Source organism: Mustelus asterias, chromosome 3 (assembly GCF_964213995.1).
Source record: "Mustelus asterias chromosome 3, sMusAst1.hap1.1, whole genome shotgun sequence".
Lineage (NCBI taxonomy): Eukaryota > Metazoa > Chordata > Chondrichthyes > Carcharhiniformes > Triakidae > Mustelus > Mustelus asterias.
In genome coordinates, this window is record NC_135803.1 from 112,746,971 (window position 1) to 112,765,638 (window position 18,668).

Sequence of the window (18,668 nt, forward strand, 5' to 3'; positions counted from 1 at the left end):
GGAGATCCAAGTTAGCACAGATTCTGCTGAAGCATACCCATTACAGGTGATTACCCACAAAGACAACAGATGCTAACAAAGGCGACCCAATTGCTGGGGGTATTAGCTTGACCACCTGCCCATGTGTTAACAGGATAAAAAGACGGGCGATAGTTTCCATGCCAGTAAGCCTGCAGCAGTTGCATTCAAATTCCAAAGTTCGTTCTGCTGCACAATCCCAGAATAAGATCAAGCCAATACAAATGCATGGGTACAATCAAACAAGATGGTGTCGTTTCAATGTAAAGCCAAAAGCTCTCAGCAAATCATCCTGCATAACAAATCTTACATATAAAATAAAAACCAGAAGTGTGTAACTTTGCTATTAACTCATGAAACATAATTCATGCAGTTGTCAAAATGCTGCCGAGAAATAAGTACATGAAAAATAGCAGCATAATCTCTGCGCTTGGAAATTATATGGCACTGGCACAGCTGAAGTCTGTAAATTGATGTTTTGCAAGGTTCCAGTTAATTAAAGCTTCCTTGCTGTTCCAGGTTATTTCTGGCCTGTTGCACAATGCTACTGGGAGTAAAATTCTGCCATTTGGAAGGAAAGCAAGTTTGATCGAAGCACCTCCCTAACTCCTTGATAAACGTCAGTCTGCCATGGCAATAGGTTCATGACAGAAAACGCAGCTGTATTTTCATTCAGGAAAGACGCAGAGAACTGGTGCTTTTTTTTTAAAGCTTCCTATAGGGGGAAAAATCAAATTGATGCAATTTCACTGAATTCACCATTTTAATTCATCATGACAATTCTTCCACAACACTTTGCTGTAGTCTTCAAAAAGGTTTCTGCAGCTGCTGTTTACAATAACAGATTTAATCAACTTCAAACAAAACCCACACGTCTGGTGGCTTTTATTTATTTCAAATAACTGCATTCCTGCTGCTTGATATTGGCAAGCTCTAAGGGCTGAATTAGCAGCAAAGAACTAGCCTGCCTGCTTCTGCTATTATCCTGCTGCTCCCTTCCAAAACTGTACTTGAGTCTACTCATTGCAAATGGTTATGCTGAGATCAAATTTATTTAAAGGCAGAGTTACAAATGCAAGATGGTTATGTTTGACACTGTATTTTAATTTCAAGTAAAAGGGGAATGGTCTAAAGTAGTACTGGACTCTGCTCAGCGACAGGTCAGGTGATGCTTACCATGAGGATAGCGGGCCCAGGTCAACATTTACTGAAACCCAAGTGCACTGGACACAGAGAAAAGCTCAGCTTGCCTTGTGTAGATTTACAGAAAAGCCCTGGACACACAGACGAGGGGGTGCAAAGAATGTGAATTCTAGAGAGAGACAGGGAGCAGTTTAGAGTATTCGTTGCCTCCTAAGAAAAATTTAGTCAATGTTGATTTTAGTAGTTTGCTGTAAAAGTTTTAAAACTTTAAATCTTGCCAGGTGAATCCTTTGAAGTTGGTGACTGAGAATCTGAATCTCTTTTTAACAGTTACCTGCCTCGAAGGGGATTGTAACACTTACTGTTTTCTCTTTTTTGAAATTAAGTGGCATTTCTCGACAGACAGTTGTGGGATTTCATTCGTAAGGGCGCAAATGACAAACTGGATTTGATTAGTAAAAACAAACACACAATCTGCACCTCAAGAGCTCACAAAACCCAGCAACTCAGTTTAATAGGGAAGTAACAAGATTTTACTCAGAAAGAATGAAACAATGTAGGAGTTAATTAGAGTGTGGGTATGGGCTCATCTTACCAAAGATTGGAAATATTGGCCGAGAGGAAGTGATGCTAAAATGTGCAAATGATCCCAAAATCAGAGGTACAGTCACCTGATGAAGGAACAGCGCTCCGAAAGCTCGTGCTACCAAATAAACCTGTTGGACTTTAACCTGGTATTGTGAGACTACTTATTGTGCCCACCCCAGTCCAACGCCAGCAACTCCACATCATAGTTAATTCTTAAGACCATGCTAACATGGCCTGGTTGTGCCAAATGGTTGGCATCAAATGCTGAAACTTGAAAGTGCTTCTATGGTCCAACTGAAGTTCTATCATGACATCCATGTTAAAGTGAAAGGAAAATATGGCCAGCCCTTACAAATAAATTACAATAACTGTTCAAAGTATTTTGTACATTAGCAGTCATACCCATGTCAACTGTTTGGACAGCAAGTATCCAGTATGCTTCAAAGGGGCACGGCAATTATTGTATGTTAATGAATGTTGACTGTGATCTCAAGAAAAGGCCAAAAAGGAAGGATTCTCTACCAGCCGCTCGTTACATGAAACATAAACTGAAAATATATTAACTCAAAGGCAAAATTACTGTAAGAAAGGTTGCATTCTTTATAGTTCTACAGACCAAGACACATCATTGGTGTTATGTGGAAGGGTTAAAAAAAAGTTGGAGTTGTCCAGTTTCAGGACAGAGTCTGTTACTTGATCCAAAATAAGATAATGGCCACCCAATATCCTGAACCCAATACAAGTAAACAGGAGGAAAACCTATAGACTGCACTAGGAAAGTGCAAGGGTGGGGTGCAGCATTAAGATGCCCCTAAATTATGATGGAACTGTTTCAACCAGGACGTTATGGCACAGGTATATAGGCAGTAAGAACTAAATCATTGCAGTTGAGGTCTGTTACTTGGATTATATGATGTCATTTTGCTGGAGACTCAGACCTTATACAAAGCCAAAGTATCAGGTTATTTTGAGGAAGGTTCCCACTATTGAGCAGGATATCTTTGTGAGGGGAACTATATTTTAGATATATTATTGGGATAAAAAAACCCACAAGAATGCCCAAAAACTTATGGACTGGCCTGCCAAAGAACAATGACTTTTGTGTCCAACAAGAGAGAATTTTGTGTCCAACAAGAGAGAATTTTGGTCTACGTTTTTAAAAAAAGACACTACCTTGAGATCACTGAATTTTCTCATCATGATTATAGCGTTCTTACCACTGAGTTCAGGACCCAGTGCAAAGAAATTTTGAACTGAAAATATTCCAAATCATAGCTTCTAATTACGTTCTAATTTACTTGAAATTACTGGCTGACATAATAGAATCCCTGGACCTGAAGAGGTCTGAGGTAAGTTCCAGATGGAATCCCTGAAGTCATCAGTCTGCTGCCCATTGGTTAAGCTCTCTATTTGTCGGCACTAATCTCCAATGGGTAGTGCCAATGTTCTTGAGAAATTGGGGCAATAATAGTTACAACTCTGACACTAAGGTCATAAAACTACGAATCTACATTACATGAAACAAATTTCCAAGTGAAGCTTTCACAGTTTGCAACATGTGGCACAGTGCAAATTCTGAGCATTTTGTTATATTGCCCTCTCTGCTGCCCCCTCTGTTGGGAAGTTGTCAATACCTTTCATGGCTGCCTGCAGTTGAGCATGCCTTCCTTGGTGCAATACACAATATAGCAGTTTATACAACAATTCTTGGCACTAACCAGGATGTACAAGCAATTGTATTGCATTCCAAGTAACTCTTGTCAGTGCTTTCCCACTGAAAATGATTTTCTCTGGGAAACATCTCAAATATTAGAAAATGTCTATAGCTTAGTTTCTAGCATGAATTAATTTTCTAACATTGAATTTAAAATGCACATCAATTTATTTTTAGCAGCAAAGAAAGGCAGCAAAATGGCTATAGTTTCTATTAATTCTGATGTCTACTTGCAGTAGCAAGCAAAAGTGAATGGGTAAGACCAGCTTAAAGTTTACTTATTAGTGTCACAAGTAGGCTTACATTAACAGTGCAATTAAGTTAGTGTGAAAATTCCCTAGCTGGTGGTCTGCAAGGTCTTTTGCCTACCTAAGTGGTCCGCAAATGATAACTTTTGAGAACCACAGTCCTTTTGAACAAGACATATCCTTGCCTACTGCTTTCCCTGTTGGAGATAATAAAATGACTTCTCTCGCCAAGGTGCTCTCTCAAGTTGAGAACAACATCCTGCTCAATCTGAAAATTGAACAGTCAATTACCAACATTGCTCATTTCAAAATTTGAATTATCAAATCACCTCCATTCAGATATCCTCCTCACGACTGGTGTAAAAATTACCCATGCTGTCATCCTCCATGTAGATACACAGAAAAATAGATCAAAACAGCAACAGCATAATTAAGAGAAGCAGCGAGAGTGAAAGATAACAAGACAGTGAGAGATGAGAAACATAAAAATTGAAACATTGATGTTGGTATTGCATCATATGTCACATATCCTTCATGCCTACATATTGTCTCATGCCTAGTTTTCACTTGGCCTTGGAAGGGAATTCAAACACAAGTCTCTCCTTCAGTCTGGTGAAAAACTACAAACCAGAAACATTAACTCAACAGGTGGTGCCTTATGTGGGTACTTGCAGCATTTTCTGGTCTTTACTATTTTACAATGCTATATTTAGACCATCTGAATTCATCTCACAATCACAGCATTTTATAAGAACATAAGAAATAGGAGCAGGAGTAGGCCATCTAGCCCCTCGAGCCTGCCCCGCCATTCAATAAGATCATGGCTGATCTGACGTGGATCAGTACCACTTACCCGCCTGATCCCCATAACCCTCAATTCCCTTACCGATCAGGAATCCATCCATCCGCGCTTTACACACTACTTTCAACTGATGAGACATTAATGACTCTTTTGTTGCGATTCATTTCAGAATTAAAACGTTCAATTACCTCACCAGGAAGAGGAAAAAATTAATAATTGAGGATTGAGCTCTTTAAAGTCTTGATCAACTTTTTTGAACAATTCTGAATACCAAATGTCAACAGAATACTTTCGAAAAAAAAAGTTTTCTAGACTCTAGTCACCATATTGTGCACATCAATGTGAATAATTACCTGCACCCCAACATGCATAGTTTCAAATTTCACTCTGAAAATCAAATTTCTGGCTGGTAGAGATCACAACCAACTACTATTGCTCTTGTACACCCAGTACCTCATCAATATACATTGCTTTGCGAGGTTCCAACAAGTCGGGTGTAGGAGTGGGAATCAAAAGCAAGGATTTGACCAACATTTTCAAAGCAAGCTTGGAAGTGCACATTTCAGATGCGAACGTTCAGAAAATGTGTGCATCACAGGCTAGCTCATTATACGTTTTTCAGTGACTTGGCACACTATTTGAAGTGATACTATCCTCAGCCCATGTTCATTTAGCTGATCTCAACCAAAATTGCAATTGGGTCACAAGCACAGGACTCAACCCACTGGGTTAGAAGTCTAATTAGCCCAAGTTCATACTCCTGACCATGACCTGAGGAATTTTGCTGGGAACTTGCTTCCGCAATCCAACAACCTGTCACTACTAGGAATAAGTATTTAGATTTGGCACCAAAGAAGTCTGTGCACTTACAGAGCAATACTCCAGTGAGTCAACTGCTTAAGAAAAACAAAAACGTCAATATTATGATGTCAAATCGCTTGTCAATGGGAGATTTCTTCTCAGATTTCTTAATAAAAAACTGGGAACTGTCATATGATCTATCACTACTTTAAAAGAAAATCATTTGCTTAGATTGTAATAAAACTTAATTACAATCCCAAAATTGTTTCATCAGAAAAATGTTCAGTCTTCCTCAGAATCTTGAAATTAACATCCCCAGAGTGGCATCCTTGGTATGGTGCTAATTTATATTTCCAACAACACATTGGAAAGGTTTTTGACAAAGTGTTTAGTGATTGAGAAGCAAAGGAGTAATAATCATAAAAAATCCAATAATTTCCGTAATATCTATCATTGATTTGTCTGTATTTGTCTGTTACGGACAATACCCCCTTTCACCATTTTGAATATATTTATGAAAAGTTCTGCTAGCTTTAATAATCCTTGAAAATCTATTTTCATTCTCAATTTTTCACTCAGTACTTTCATTTGTCACAGTTTTGTTCCTGCGGCTTGCCAAAACTGCTGGGTTTCTTTATCCAAGCACTTGTGCAAGGTTATTTTTAAGCTTGATTTGGTGACAATGGCACTTAACTACTCAAATCAGGGCTTTGGCTTTTAAGGGAATGTTCTGGCTTTGTTCTGCGCCAAATATTTTGGTGAATACTTCCCATTATTTGCCTATAGGCTTACTCATTAACAGTTCACTTGTAGCTCAATGTGCGTAATTCCACTTAGCATTGGGAAGGCAGGGCAGCTGAAAACATTACGAACACGTGAAGAGGGCACTCAGCAAAGAGCATACCTCCACCACGCCGTGTTAACCCAACCATAATACAATTATGCGGCTCTTCCTTGAGACATTTCCCTGCCTGGCTGATGTTTACAAACTACACAGCTGAAAAAATAAATCTTTTTATTTAGAGCTTCCAATGCACAGTGGCAGCTTCAGGCCAATCCACATTCAACAACCTGTTCTAAAAGCTCTGCTCACAATTTGACAGCTGTGACAAAGTATAAAAAAAGTGGCTACAGCTGCGTCTCTGAGAAAAAGGGAATGTGAGAGGAGGAGGGAGAGTGAATGAATGAGTCTGAGAGAAAGTGAGAGAGAGTGTGTAAGTGAGAGAGAAGACTGGAAGAAAAAATGACACTGAGGAAGGAGAGTGGAAATTGGGGGGGGGGGGAACCTCAGTGCATCAGAATGGTGACAGACAGCATTGCTCACATTCACATCTACAGCTTTATTTATTTACCTCTCGACTTCCAACTCTATTTATAAATAATATCTTTATTTTTCCTTCTTAAAGCCTCCTCTTGGGCCTGGCTTTGAAGTTTACAAACTACTGCTGGAGCAATAATAACCAAACAAATAATAACGAAGTTAAACCCTTTCCAATGGCTTTCTTCCTCTTTTTTAACATTTGTCCAATAAACTATTTTGGGACGAAAGCTTAACGTAGAGAGATCTGTGTAGAGGGTAAAAATATTGAGAGAGAAAAAAGCAGTGTGGGGAAATACAATTCTTTTTTCTGTTCCCCTTCGATTTTTCTTTTAATGTCTCTCCTAAATTTGTGTCCATCTGTATACAATGAAGGAAGACCCCAACCTGACAGTGAACCAGTGGATCCCAATACACAGACCCAACCACCGGCTCATTCGCGACTGCGACCCCAGGGGCATCATCCACTGATCGACCTTCGACCTGTCCACGCCAGAGCACGGTCTGGATATCCACCGACTGGCGAAGCCAAACCGCAGCCCGACAGCGACCCGGAACGCCCGACCGTACAGACCCATCTACCGACACAGGAACTGCAAGCAAGGCAACAAATCCTCCATCCACACCGACCAAAGCGAAGAACCTCATTGGACACAACCATACCCTTAACACCGCAAACCACTCTCACCATCTCCCAGGGTCAAAAAGAAGCAGTCACTCCAGGAAGCGTGGAAAGCATGCAGACCTGCAGGTGAGAGTGAAACAACCTGGTCCCAAGGCCCCTCCTCCCCAGCTTACTCCTGGCAAATATCCAATCTCTGGAAAACAAGCGAGACTCACTTTCCAAAGGGAATTGAAGGACTGCTGTCTACTCTGTTTCACTGAGACATGGCTGACTCCTGCTTCACCAGACAATGCCCTACAACCAGACGGCTTCTCAATCCATCGAATGGACCGTACAGCGGTCTCAGGCAAGGTGAGGGGAGGTGGGGTCTGCTTCCTAATCACACCTCGTTGTGCCTAGACATAGCAACACTGGCAACTTTCTGCTCCTCAGACCAAGAATACCTGACATTAAAATGCCACCCGTACTATTTTCCGCGGGAGTTCACCTCCGTTATCCTGATGGCAGTTGACATCCCACCCCATGCGAACGTGAAGATCGCGCTGGATGAAATATACACCACTACGAATAGCCTGGAGACTAAACACCCCGAGGCCTTGTTCATCGTGGCCGGGGACTTCAATCAGGCCAAGCTCAAGAGTGTACTACCAAGTTACCACCAACACGTCTCCTGCTCCACCAGAGGCCTAAACATCCTAGACCACTGCTACACAAATATCAAACATGCTCATCGCTTTATTGCCCGCCCGCACTTTGGCAAATCAGACCACAAGGCTGTGACCCTGCTCCCGGCTTACAAACAAAAACTGAAGAGGGAGAATCCATCAAAGAAAGTCATGCAATGTTGGTCTGAGGAATTGGATGATCTCCTGCGGGGCTGCTTGGAGTCAGTGGACTGGTCAGTGTTTAAAAACTCTGCAACCAGCCTGAACGAGTCCGCCACTACAGTCACTGACTTCATTAGTAAGAGTGTAGAAGACTGTACGCCAAAGACGCAAATCCGTGTTCCCCCCAACCGGAAACCATGGATGAACAGGAATATCCACTGCTTGAAGGCCAGGTCTGAGGCATTCAAGTCGAGCGACACTGACCTATACAAGAAAGCCAGATACGATCGAAGGAGATACATCAAAGAAGTCAAAAGACAATACTGGACCAATCTAGAGTCCCAGGCTAGCCACACCGACCATGGCAAGATCTGCAAGACATAACAGGCTACAAGATGAAGGCATGTAAAGTCGCCGGCTCCAATGCACCCATTCCTGCTGAGCTCAATGCATTCTACGCCTGTTTTGAGCAAGAGGTCAGCGAGAGCATGCCCTCCACCTTGGAAGCCCTGGATGAACCTGTATCTGGAGTCACCATTGCAGATGTCAGAGCAGCTTTCTTGAAGATCAATCCACAGAAAGCAACTGGCCCGGATGGTGTACCCGGACGAGCACTCAGATCCTGCGTGGATCAGCTGGCAGGGGTATTCGCAGACATCTTCAACCTCTCTTTACAACAATCTGAGGTCCCTATCTGCTTCAAGACGACGACTATCATCCCAGTGCCTAAGAAAAACCAAGCAGTGTTCCCTAATGACAATCGACCGGTGGCTCTGACATCCATCATAATGAAATGCTTCAAAGGCTCGTCATGGCACGAATCAATTCCAGCCTCCCAGACTACCTGGATCCACTACAATTTGCTTCCCGCCGCAACACGTCCACAGCAGACGCCATTTCCTGGCCCTGCACTCAACCCTGGAACACCTAGATAACAAAGACACCTATGTCAGACTCCTATTTATTGACTACAGCTCATCCTTCAACACCATTATTCCCACGAAACTCATCTCCAAACTCCGTGGCCTGGGCCTCAGCACCTCTCTCCGTGACTGGATCCTGAACTTCCTAACTCACAGACCACAATCAGTAAGGATAGGCAAGAACACCTCCTCCCTGATCATCCTCAACACCGCTGCCCCACAAGGCTGTGTTCTCAGCCCCCCACTATACTCCTTATACACCTCTGACTGTGTGGCCAAATTCCCCTCCAATTCGATTTCCATGTTTGCTGACGACACCACTGTGGTGGGTCGGATCTCAAACAATGACGAGACAGGGTACAGGAATGAGATAGAGAATCTGGTGAACTGGTGCGGCAACAATAATCTCTCCCTCAATGTCAACAAAACGAAGGAGATTGGCATCGACTTTAGGAAGCGTAAAGGAGAACATGCCCCTGTCTACATCAACGGGGACGAAGTAGAAGTCGAGAGCTTAAAGTTTTTAGGTGTCCAGATCACTAACAACCTGTCCTGGTCCCCCCATTGTGACACTATAGTTAAGAAAGCCCACCAACGCCTCTACTTTCTCAGAAGACTAAGGAAATTTGGCATGTCAACTACGACTCTCACCAACTTTTACAGATGTACCATAGAAAGTATTCTTTCTGGTTGTATCACAGCTTGATATGGCTCCTGCTCTGCCCAAGACCACAAGGAACTACAAAAAGTTGTGAATGTAGCCCAATCCATCATGCAAACCAGCCTCCCATCCATTGACTCTGTCTACACTTCCCTTTGCCTCGGCAAAGCAGCCAGCATAATTAAGAACCCCACGCACCCCAGACATTATCTCTTGCACCTTCTTCCGTCGGAAAAGATACAAAAATCTGAGGTCACGTACCAACCGACTCAAGAACAGCTTCTTCCCTGCTGTGGTCAGACTTTTGAATGGACTTACTTTGCATTAAGCTGATCTTTCTCTACACCCTAGCTATGACTGTAACACTACATTCTGCACTCTCTTGTTTCTTTTTCTATGAACGGTATGCTTTGTCTGTATAGTGCGCAAGAAATAATACTTTTCACCTTATGTTAATACATATGACAATAATAAATCAAATTAAATCAAGTGTTTCTGGCCGTCTATGTGCATTCTTTTAAGGTGGCTCTTTGTCTGGTGTCGGAAAAGTCAGGAGTCCATTCAATCCAGAAGAGCTTGAAGGCCTTGAGTTTGCTTTAACATCAGCCCCGGGGAGCGGATGTGGGTGACGCGAATGAATGAAAACGGTTCAAGTGTTGTTGGATTCTTGGCCTCCTGCCCAGCACTAAGTCTCTTTAATAAACTCTAATGCAAGTGTCAAGTGAGTTTACAAATTCCTGCTTCGAGAACAGTTTGGTTTCTAACTTAAATATTTAGATCTTTGGGGCCCCTGAAAACCAAAAGGTAGTGCCCAAAGGTAACTATTTTGACCCTGCACCAAAACCTAACCAGTTCTTCCTTGAGCCATACCCGATCTGTGTACCAGGTTTTAGCATCATCATAGAATCATCATCATAGAATCCCTACAGTGCAGAAAGAGGCTGAAATTGTTGAAATATGTCCATTAGTTTGATACATTGTTAACAAATTAACAAACAAGTCAAAAACATGACTTCTGCCCACTTTCAATTAAATTTATTCCAGTATGTTCTGTTCATAGCTCAACACTTTCCTCTCAAACTACTGGTTCACTTCTCCCTAAAAAAGGTATGCTCTGCAGAAGGCTAATGATGGCATCCTGTCTCTATTTAGGGAAGAGTCAGGACGAATTACAGTAAGGTGTTAATCTAATGGCCCAGATCTCCCAAGCAGTGGTATTGATAATTGGACTGCCACTTAGCTCCAAACTTCACCCAAGTAAATGCTACTGCACATTTCTAATGGGAACACCCAAGCTTGGCATCAAAAGAAATTGCAGCATAGCACCACTCAGGGAACAGAATAATCAGGGGGAGACATTACACACCCCATTTTTGTGGCACTCGATGCCATATGGTAAGGTTAAAGGTACAATCTTTGAATGGATGAGTGAGGGAGTTGGATGGATGAGCGGGGGGGTGGAGTAGGTGTGTTCGGGTGTTTGAGTTGGTAGACAGGTCAGGGTCAGATTGGGGGTCGGGGGGCATAATTGGGTCTAGTTAGGGATGGGCTCTCTTGTGTACTTGCCCAGATGTCAAACTAGGTTTTAATCTGTCTCTCATTTCCTGGCTAACTAGCCAGGTAGGTAAGTCTCCGACTCGAAGGCGGAGCGAGAAACATTCATCCGGGATCTCGGGGAACTGTCCATTGGAAGTTAAAACTTAGCCAGCAATTCCCACAAAGGTCAGTGCATCAGGACTTCCACAGGGAGTGGAGTGCAGATATTCAGTCATACGTCCGGTCTCCGACAAACCAGAGGCTGAAGATTTGGTCCAATATTTCTGACAGTGTTACAAATATGAAGTTTATAAATTTGTTTATGTTTTGACACAGTCTCTAATTCGAGGCAAAATGAAGGAACTAAGCGGGTCTTGCGACCTGACTGAATTCTGCCCAAGCTGTCTGGATGGCTTCTTGCTCTGGAGATAAGAGGGGCCCAAGCCAAGAGACTTGTTGACAAGTTGCAAGATGTTTCCACATGATAGCTAATTAGCATCTTGATTTAGAAACGAGGCTCATGTGATTCCTTTTGCCATGGAGATGGACTTTGAGGGGGAAGTCGACATGATTGGGCAGAGTCAACATGGATTTATGAAATGGAAATCATGTTTGATAAATCTGAGGTTTTCTGAGGATACTATAAAAGAATTAGTGATGAGGTGTATTTAGATTTTCAGAAGACGACTGATATGGAGCCATAAAGGAGGTTAGTAAACAAGATTCGAGCATGTGGGATCAGGGGTAATATACTGTTACAGATTAAGGATTTGTTAACAGACAGAAAACAGAGAATAGGAATGAATCCAAAAAAGGATATACTTGTCATGGAGGGAGTGCAACACAATTTCAACAGACTAATCCCTGAGATGCAATCATTGTTTTATGTGGCGAGATTGAGGAGACTGGGCCAGTATTCTCTGATTTCAAAAAAATGAGAGGCGATCTCATTGAAGCGTACAAAATTCTTACAGGGCGTGACAGAGTAGATGTAGATAGGGACCAGAACGTTCCCCTCTTGCCCGTGGCTGGGATTCTCCGGTCCCGCTGCAGTGAACAGATATTTGGCTGAGCACCAAATTCTCCATTCTCATTGACAACAGTGGTGGGGCGTGCAAGACCAGAGAATTTCAAACAGAATGTTTCCCCCTGGTTGGTGAGTTTAGAACCAGGGGACACAGTGTCAGAATAAGATGTAGGTCATATAAGGCTGAAATGAGAAAGAATTTCTCCATGCAGAGTGGTGAATCTTTGGAATTGCCTACCCCAGAGGGTTATGGAAGTTCAATCACTGAGCATGTTCAAAACTATGGTCAATAGTGTTCCGGATGCGAATGGCATCAAGGAATAATAAGGAAAATTGACAGAGGCAGATGATCAACCATTATCTGTTTGAGTGGCGGAGCAGACTCGACAAGCCAAATGGTCTACTCCTGCTTTTAATTTCATTATCACGAGGTGGTGAGGAGGCCAGGCATTGCAAAGAAACTGCCCAGGGGTTGTGAGCATTGTTAGGGGTTGCGAGCATTGTTAGGGGTTGCTGGAGCTGGCTGAGCTGTGACAGTGGGGAGGGGAGCCTTCTCTGGAATGGGATTTTGGGAACAAGGAAAGAACCGAATGAAGCCATAGGCATTTTAATGTTTTCCCAATCTGCTACTGACCGGAAGATCTGGTCCATTGCCATCACAGCAGCAGATTAATGCAGCTTAGCTTCACCTTGAGGTTGCATCAAAAGCTTGGGCATATACAGACACCAATTGTTGCATCACTGACACATAAACCAGATTTGTTCAAACAGACCACGTTTAAAAGGCAAAACTCTAAAATCCAGCTCCAAACAACAGCTTATTTTCAAACTCAGGAAAACACTTCTTACTGAGAGAAATTATCAGCAACATTTGTCACCAGATTTCACTTACTTGGACAAGCACAGAGGAGAATTAAAGCCAGTGTGGGGGAGTGTTACAGCAGAAGCATTAAAGAGAATCATATTCCATTTTGCACTCAGGGTGGAGAGAAGAAACATCAAAATTAACTTCATACATGCAACTGCTAGATTTTGTCTTTTTAGTAAACAGCTCATAATAGGCCATGACCACCTGGCTAAAAAAAGGCACAACAATCAACTGCACTGAGTAAAAAAACTTGCACTTTGAAACAGATCATGGAAGCAAAATGCTGAGATGAACTTCTGTTGGAAGCTACAGTGATCAGCGCATAGAAGAGACCTCGCTCGTGTCTAATAACTCCATTGCCAGTGGTCCAGTGAGCCGAAGGGAACTAATCTATCAAATACTTTAAACAAAGTAAATATACTTCAAATATTCTTGAATGATCCACATCCTATTCACAGAACTGCAGACCTCGACCAGATCCAGAGGTTATGCTGACAATGCAATTTGTTTCAGTGCGAGTCTAAAGATCGCATAGCTAGCACAAATCATTACAGTTGGGTGTAGATCACAGAACAAGAATGCCATCATTGAAATTTTCAGTAATAAAGGCAAAACAAATCATTTACCTGATTGTGACAAAAAAATAATGCAATAGAAAACGGAGCAGCTTGGATACATAATTCACGAAGGGCCGAAAATCAAAACAGTAGGGGAGAATTATTGCTTTTGTTAAAGTGGAGGGAAGTATATAGCAGACAGTACAATGAGTAGAGGGAAGTACATAGTTGTTGGTATTAAGATCACTGCCCTGAAGATATGAATGAGTTTGACTTGGGCATGCAAACTTGGGTGAAATCATTTCAAAGTTGGAAGCTGAGTCAACAGCAGGGAGGATAGCAACAAATTTCAAGAGGAGCAGTGGTTCCCAAAGGGTGCGGCGCGCCACACTGGTGTTAAGTCTTAACACAAAGAGAGATGGCATCAAATCTGGAAACTTCTACGGGTTTCTATACATGAATGTTTCTTTGATTGTCCTTGAATCTTCCCGCCATCCTCTCTCGCCGCACCGGTGTGGCGCGCCGCACCTTTGTGAACCTGGACAGACACGTGGCAAATAAAAATTAACAGTTTGAAGAGATGCATTTTGGTACAAAGAGCGAAGAGAGAAAATATGAACAAAGTGGTATAATTTTAAAGCGCGTACAGGAACTGAGACTCAGGGTGTATGGGGAAAAATGGACAAATTGGAAATTTGGCATGTCAGCTACGACTCTCACCAACGTTTACAGATGCACCATAGAAAACATTCTTTCTGGTTGTATCACAGCTTGGTATGGCTCCTGCTCTGCCCAAGACTGCAAGGAACTACAAAAGATCGTGAATGTAGCCCAATCCATCATGCAAACCAGCCTCCCATCCATTGACTCTGTCTACACTTCCTGCTGCCTCAGCAAAACGGCCAGCATAATTAAGGACCCCACGCACCCCGGACATTCTCTCTTCCACCTTTTTCCTTCGGGAAAAAGATACAAAAGTCTGAGGTCACATACCAACCGACTCAAGAAGAGCTTCTTCCCTACTGCTGTCAGACTATTGAATGGACTTACCTTGCATTAAGTTGATCTTTCTGTACATCCTAGCTCTGACTGTAACACTACATTCTGCACTCTCTCGTTTCCTTCTCTATGAACGGTATGTTTTGTCTGTATAGCACGCAAGAAACAATACTTTTCACTGTATGTTAACACATGTGACAGTAATAATTCAAATCAAAAATTGAGACCATAGAAAAAGCTTAATAGACAAATTGAGTACAAAAGTAAGGAAGCTATGCTGAACAAGAGACTGGATTCCCCCTCTCCCACTAGGGAACTGTGTTCAATTCTGGGCACCACACTCAGAAGGGTGTGGAGAGATATACCAGAATATGATCAGGGATGAAGCACTTGATTACATGCAGAGACTGTAGAAACTTATTTTTTCGTGGAGTGAGGAATGATAAACAGGGATTTCATGGAAGGGACTAAAAATCACAAATAGTTTTGGTAAAGGAGAAATTGTTTCCAGAGGAGAAGGGTTGATAATTAGAGGACACAGATTTAAGGTAATCGGTAAAAGAATCAGAGGTGACATAGAGAATGATATCCATAAAGAACTGGAAAATATACTTGAAAGAAAAAGCATAATTGGACTATTTGGAAGGAGCAAAAGAATGGGGTTAAATTAATAGCTCTAGCGAATGACACAAGGGCAATCAGCCAAAGGGTCATCTCCTGTGCTCCGATTCTAGGAAACAGCACTATATTAATGAAGAATTATAACTGCTCAGCTGCAAAACAAAATCTCATGAGGCGTGTGATCATTTGGGAATACCTGAATATAGGTGTTTATTATTTTCAGAACAATGCGTTGAACTATTGTACAGGAACTCTCAAATATTTAAATCTAGCAATGTGGCAGTTGCTGACTGTTTCCAGTCACTAGTACGGATCTTGTCTTTACCCAATAAAAATATTTTGTCTGATGGCTTTCTGAAGAGTGATTAGGAGTGAGATTCCAGGCTGGATTTTTCTCCACTGCAGTCTAGCAGCACTGAAGCTGGCTGGAGCACATCAACTGATGCCCTGGCTGAAATCAGCAAAGTCAGAGATCAGGGATGACATCTCTCTTACTGTGATACAGCTGGTCTATTTTGGTCAAAAGAGAATGTTTGACCATGAAACAGATAACTCACTGCTCTTCCTTAAAGCGTCATGGGGATCCTTAATGCCAGACAGGTGTCATTCTTACACTTAATTTAAAATGCATATGAACTAAGCCGATATCAAAGGCGAGACTGGGCTTTCAACTTGCAATATTTATCATAGAATCTCCAGTGCAGGGGGCGGCCACTTGGCCCATCGAGTCTGCACCAACAACACTCCCACCCAGGTCTTATTCCCGTAACCCCACCTATTTACCCTCCTAGTCCCCCGATACTAAGGGGAAATTTATCACCGCCAATCAACCTAACCCACACATCTTTGGAGTGTGGGAAGAAACCAGAGCACCCGGAGGAAACTCACGCAGACACAGCGAGAATGTGCAAACTCTACACACTCAGTGACCCGAGGACGGAATTGAACCCGGGTCCCTGGCGCTGTGATGTAACAATGCTAACCACTGTGACACCGTGCTGCCCAAGAGGCCAAAGAGTTCCCAACTGCAAGTACATAAGCCCAATAAAGGCAGGCAATATTAACTCGCCTTGTTCCATACAGGATTTTAACAAAATCCAAAGCAAATCGAACATGCGATGTTATAGAAAGCCTAACAAGTTTCCAAGCTCTGAATTGAGCTGAACCCATATCCACTCTGGGTCACAGGCACCAATCAGCTTTCAGACCTGATCAGAAAACAAGGTTATGGATAAAACACAAATATCGAATAATTGAATGGTGCCCTTCAGTCAGTTTATCTTCCAACACAATGATTTTTCCTCACCTACACAAACAAAAGCAACTGGAGCATGAATCAGCTGTTGTAAGGCAGCAGAGAAATAAATTCCTCCATGAAGCATTTGCCATGTGTTACCAAGCACACTGTGCTGCAACCAGTCGAAAAGCCAGGCACATGAGCTGATCAACATGAAAGACAAATCACAAACAGATAGATTGTTCTGATCAAATGAAAAGAGCTCATGTTTGAATTGATGATCTTGCTTCTTCACACTATTTCAGCAATCTCTCCAATACTCATGCACTTTTAAGACTAAGGGAATAGAAAACTAACTTAAATTTAAACAATTATTGGCAGACACGTTTAAGATTTCCTGCAATGGCCAAATCAGTCCGAAAGCTCTCAAAATCCTTAAAGAATAATACAAACTGAAGCTTCGACTCAAAACACTCAATGCCAAAAGAACAAGCTACTTTATTGTTTCAGTGGAACTGCAAAAATTACTCAAATCCCAGATTTGATGTGAATCTACAACATACAGCCTTTGCACAAATATTCAAAGCAGTAAGGCCAACTTCTGGCCATATCCAAGGAGGAGTGTGTGTGAGATGATGTCAGTGAAGGAGGTGGGGACACTGAACATCTGACTGAGCAAGTTACCAACTGTAGTGCCACCTGAAGCTGACCACAGCGCAGCCAATTTTTCGTGGACTTGAGAATTAAGAGTGCGGCGCAATGCAATCCCAAAGCAATGCCAGTCGACAGCTGGGCCTGAACTGGAGGCGGTCGCGAGGAATTCAGGCTGAGCTTCAGCTCTGGTCAAGAAAACAAGTGCTTTTCCAGGCGAAAGACAGAGGGGGGCCAGGGGCGAAAGGCAGAGGGGGGCCAGGGGCGAAAGGCAGAGGGGGGCCAGGGGCGAAAGGCAGAGGGGGGCCAGGGGCGAAAGGCAGAGGGGGGCCAGGGGCGAAAGGCAGAGGGGGGCCAGGGGCGAAAGGCAGAGGGGGGCCAGGGGCGAAAGACAGAGGGGGGCCAGGGGCGAAAGACAGAGGGGGGCCAGGGGCGAAAGACAGAGGGGGGCCAGGGGCGAAAGACAGAGGGGGGCCAGGGGCGAAAGACAGAGGGGGGCCAGGGGCGAAAGACAGAGGGGGGCCAGGGGCGAAAGACAGAGGGGGGCCAGGGGCGAAAGACAGAGGGGGGCCAGGGGCGAAAGACAGAGGGGGGCCAGGGGCGAAAGACAGAGGGGGGCCAGGGGCGAAAGACAGAGGGGGGCCAGGGGCGAAAGACAGAGGGCGGCCAGGGGCGAAAGACAGAGGGGGGCCAGGGGCGAAAGACAGAGGGGGGCCAGGGGCGAAAGACAGAGGGGGGCCAGGGGCGAAAGACAGAGGGGGGCCAGGGGCGAAAGACAGAGGGGGGCCAGGGGCGAAAGACAGAGGGGGGCCAGGGGCGAAAGACAGAGGGGGGCCAGGGGCGAAAGACAGAGGGGGGCCAGGGGCGAAAGACAGAGGGGGGCCAGGGGCGAAAGACAGAGGGGGGCCAGGGGCGAAAGACAGAGGGGGGCCAGGGGCGAAAGACAGAGGGGGGCCAGGGGCGAAAGACAGAGGGGGGCCAGGGGCGAAAGACAGAGGGGGGCCAGGGGCGAAAGACAGAGGGGGGCCAGGGGCGAAAGACAGAGGGGGGCCAGGGGCGAAAGACAGAGGGGGGCCAGGGGCGAAAGACAGAGGGGGGCCAGGGGCGAAAGACAGAGGGGGGCCAGGGGCGAAAGACAGAGGGGGGCCAGGGGCGAAAGACAGAGGGGGGCCAGGGGCGAAAGACAGAGGGGGGCCAGGGGGGAAACAGAGAGGGGCAGGGGGGGAAGAGAGAGGGGCAGGGGGGGGAAAGAGAGAGGGGCAAGCGAGTGGTGGGGGGGGGGTGTTGGGAGAATCTTTCATTCTTCCAATCTACATGATCCACGATGTCCAGCCACAGTCCAAAGCATGTGAAGCCTTGGGAACCCCCAGGAAAATCGTGTTCGGGCTAGACATCAAATCCCAAGCCACTAACTGAGGGCCTGAGATGGTTGAAGTACCATAAAGCCATAGATCAAGCTTGTTTTACTGGCTTCCTTCAACTTCTCAATCTGAGCGGAGACAGA

General features: G+C 44.1%; 1 protein-coding gene across 3 annotated transcripts in view; it reads right to left on the bottom strand.

Annotated features, from left to right (window-relative positions):
• Positions 1–18,668, bottom strand: part of ppp4r2a (protein phosphatase 4, regulatory subunit 2a) — a 68,340-nt gene that overhangs the window by 45,755 nt on the left and 3,917 nt on the right. The window contains exon 2 of one of the 3 annotated variants that reach the window (XM_078209443.1): positions 18,479–18,653. The exons of the other annotated variants lie outside the window; for them this stretch is intronic. Within the exon in view, the coding sequence (XP_078065569.1) occupies positions 18,479–18,558 (80 nt within the window). The 5' untranslated portion in view covers positions 18,559–18,653. The remainder of the gene's footprint in view (positions 1–18,478; positions 18,654–18,668) is intronic. 3 annotated transcript variants of the gene reach the window in all.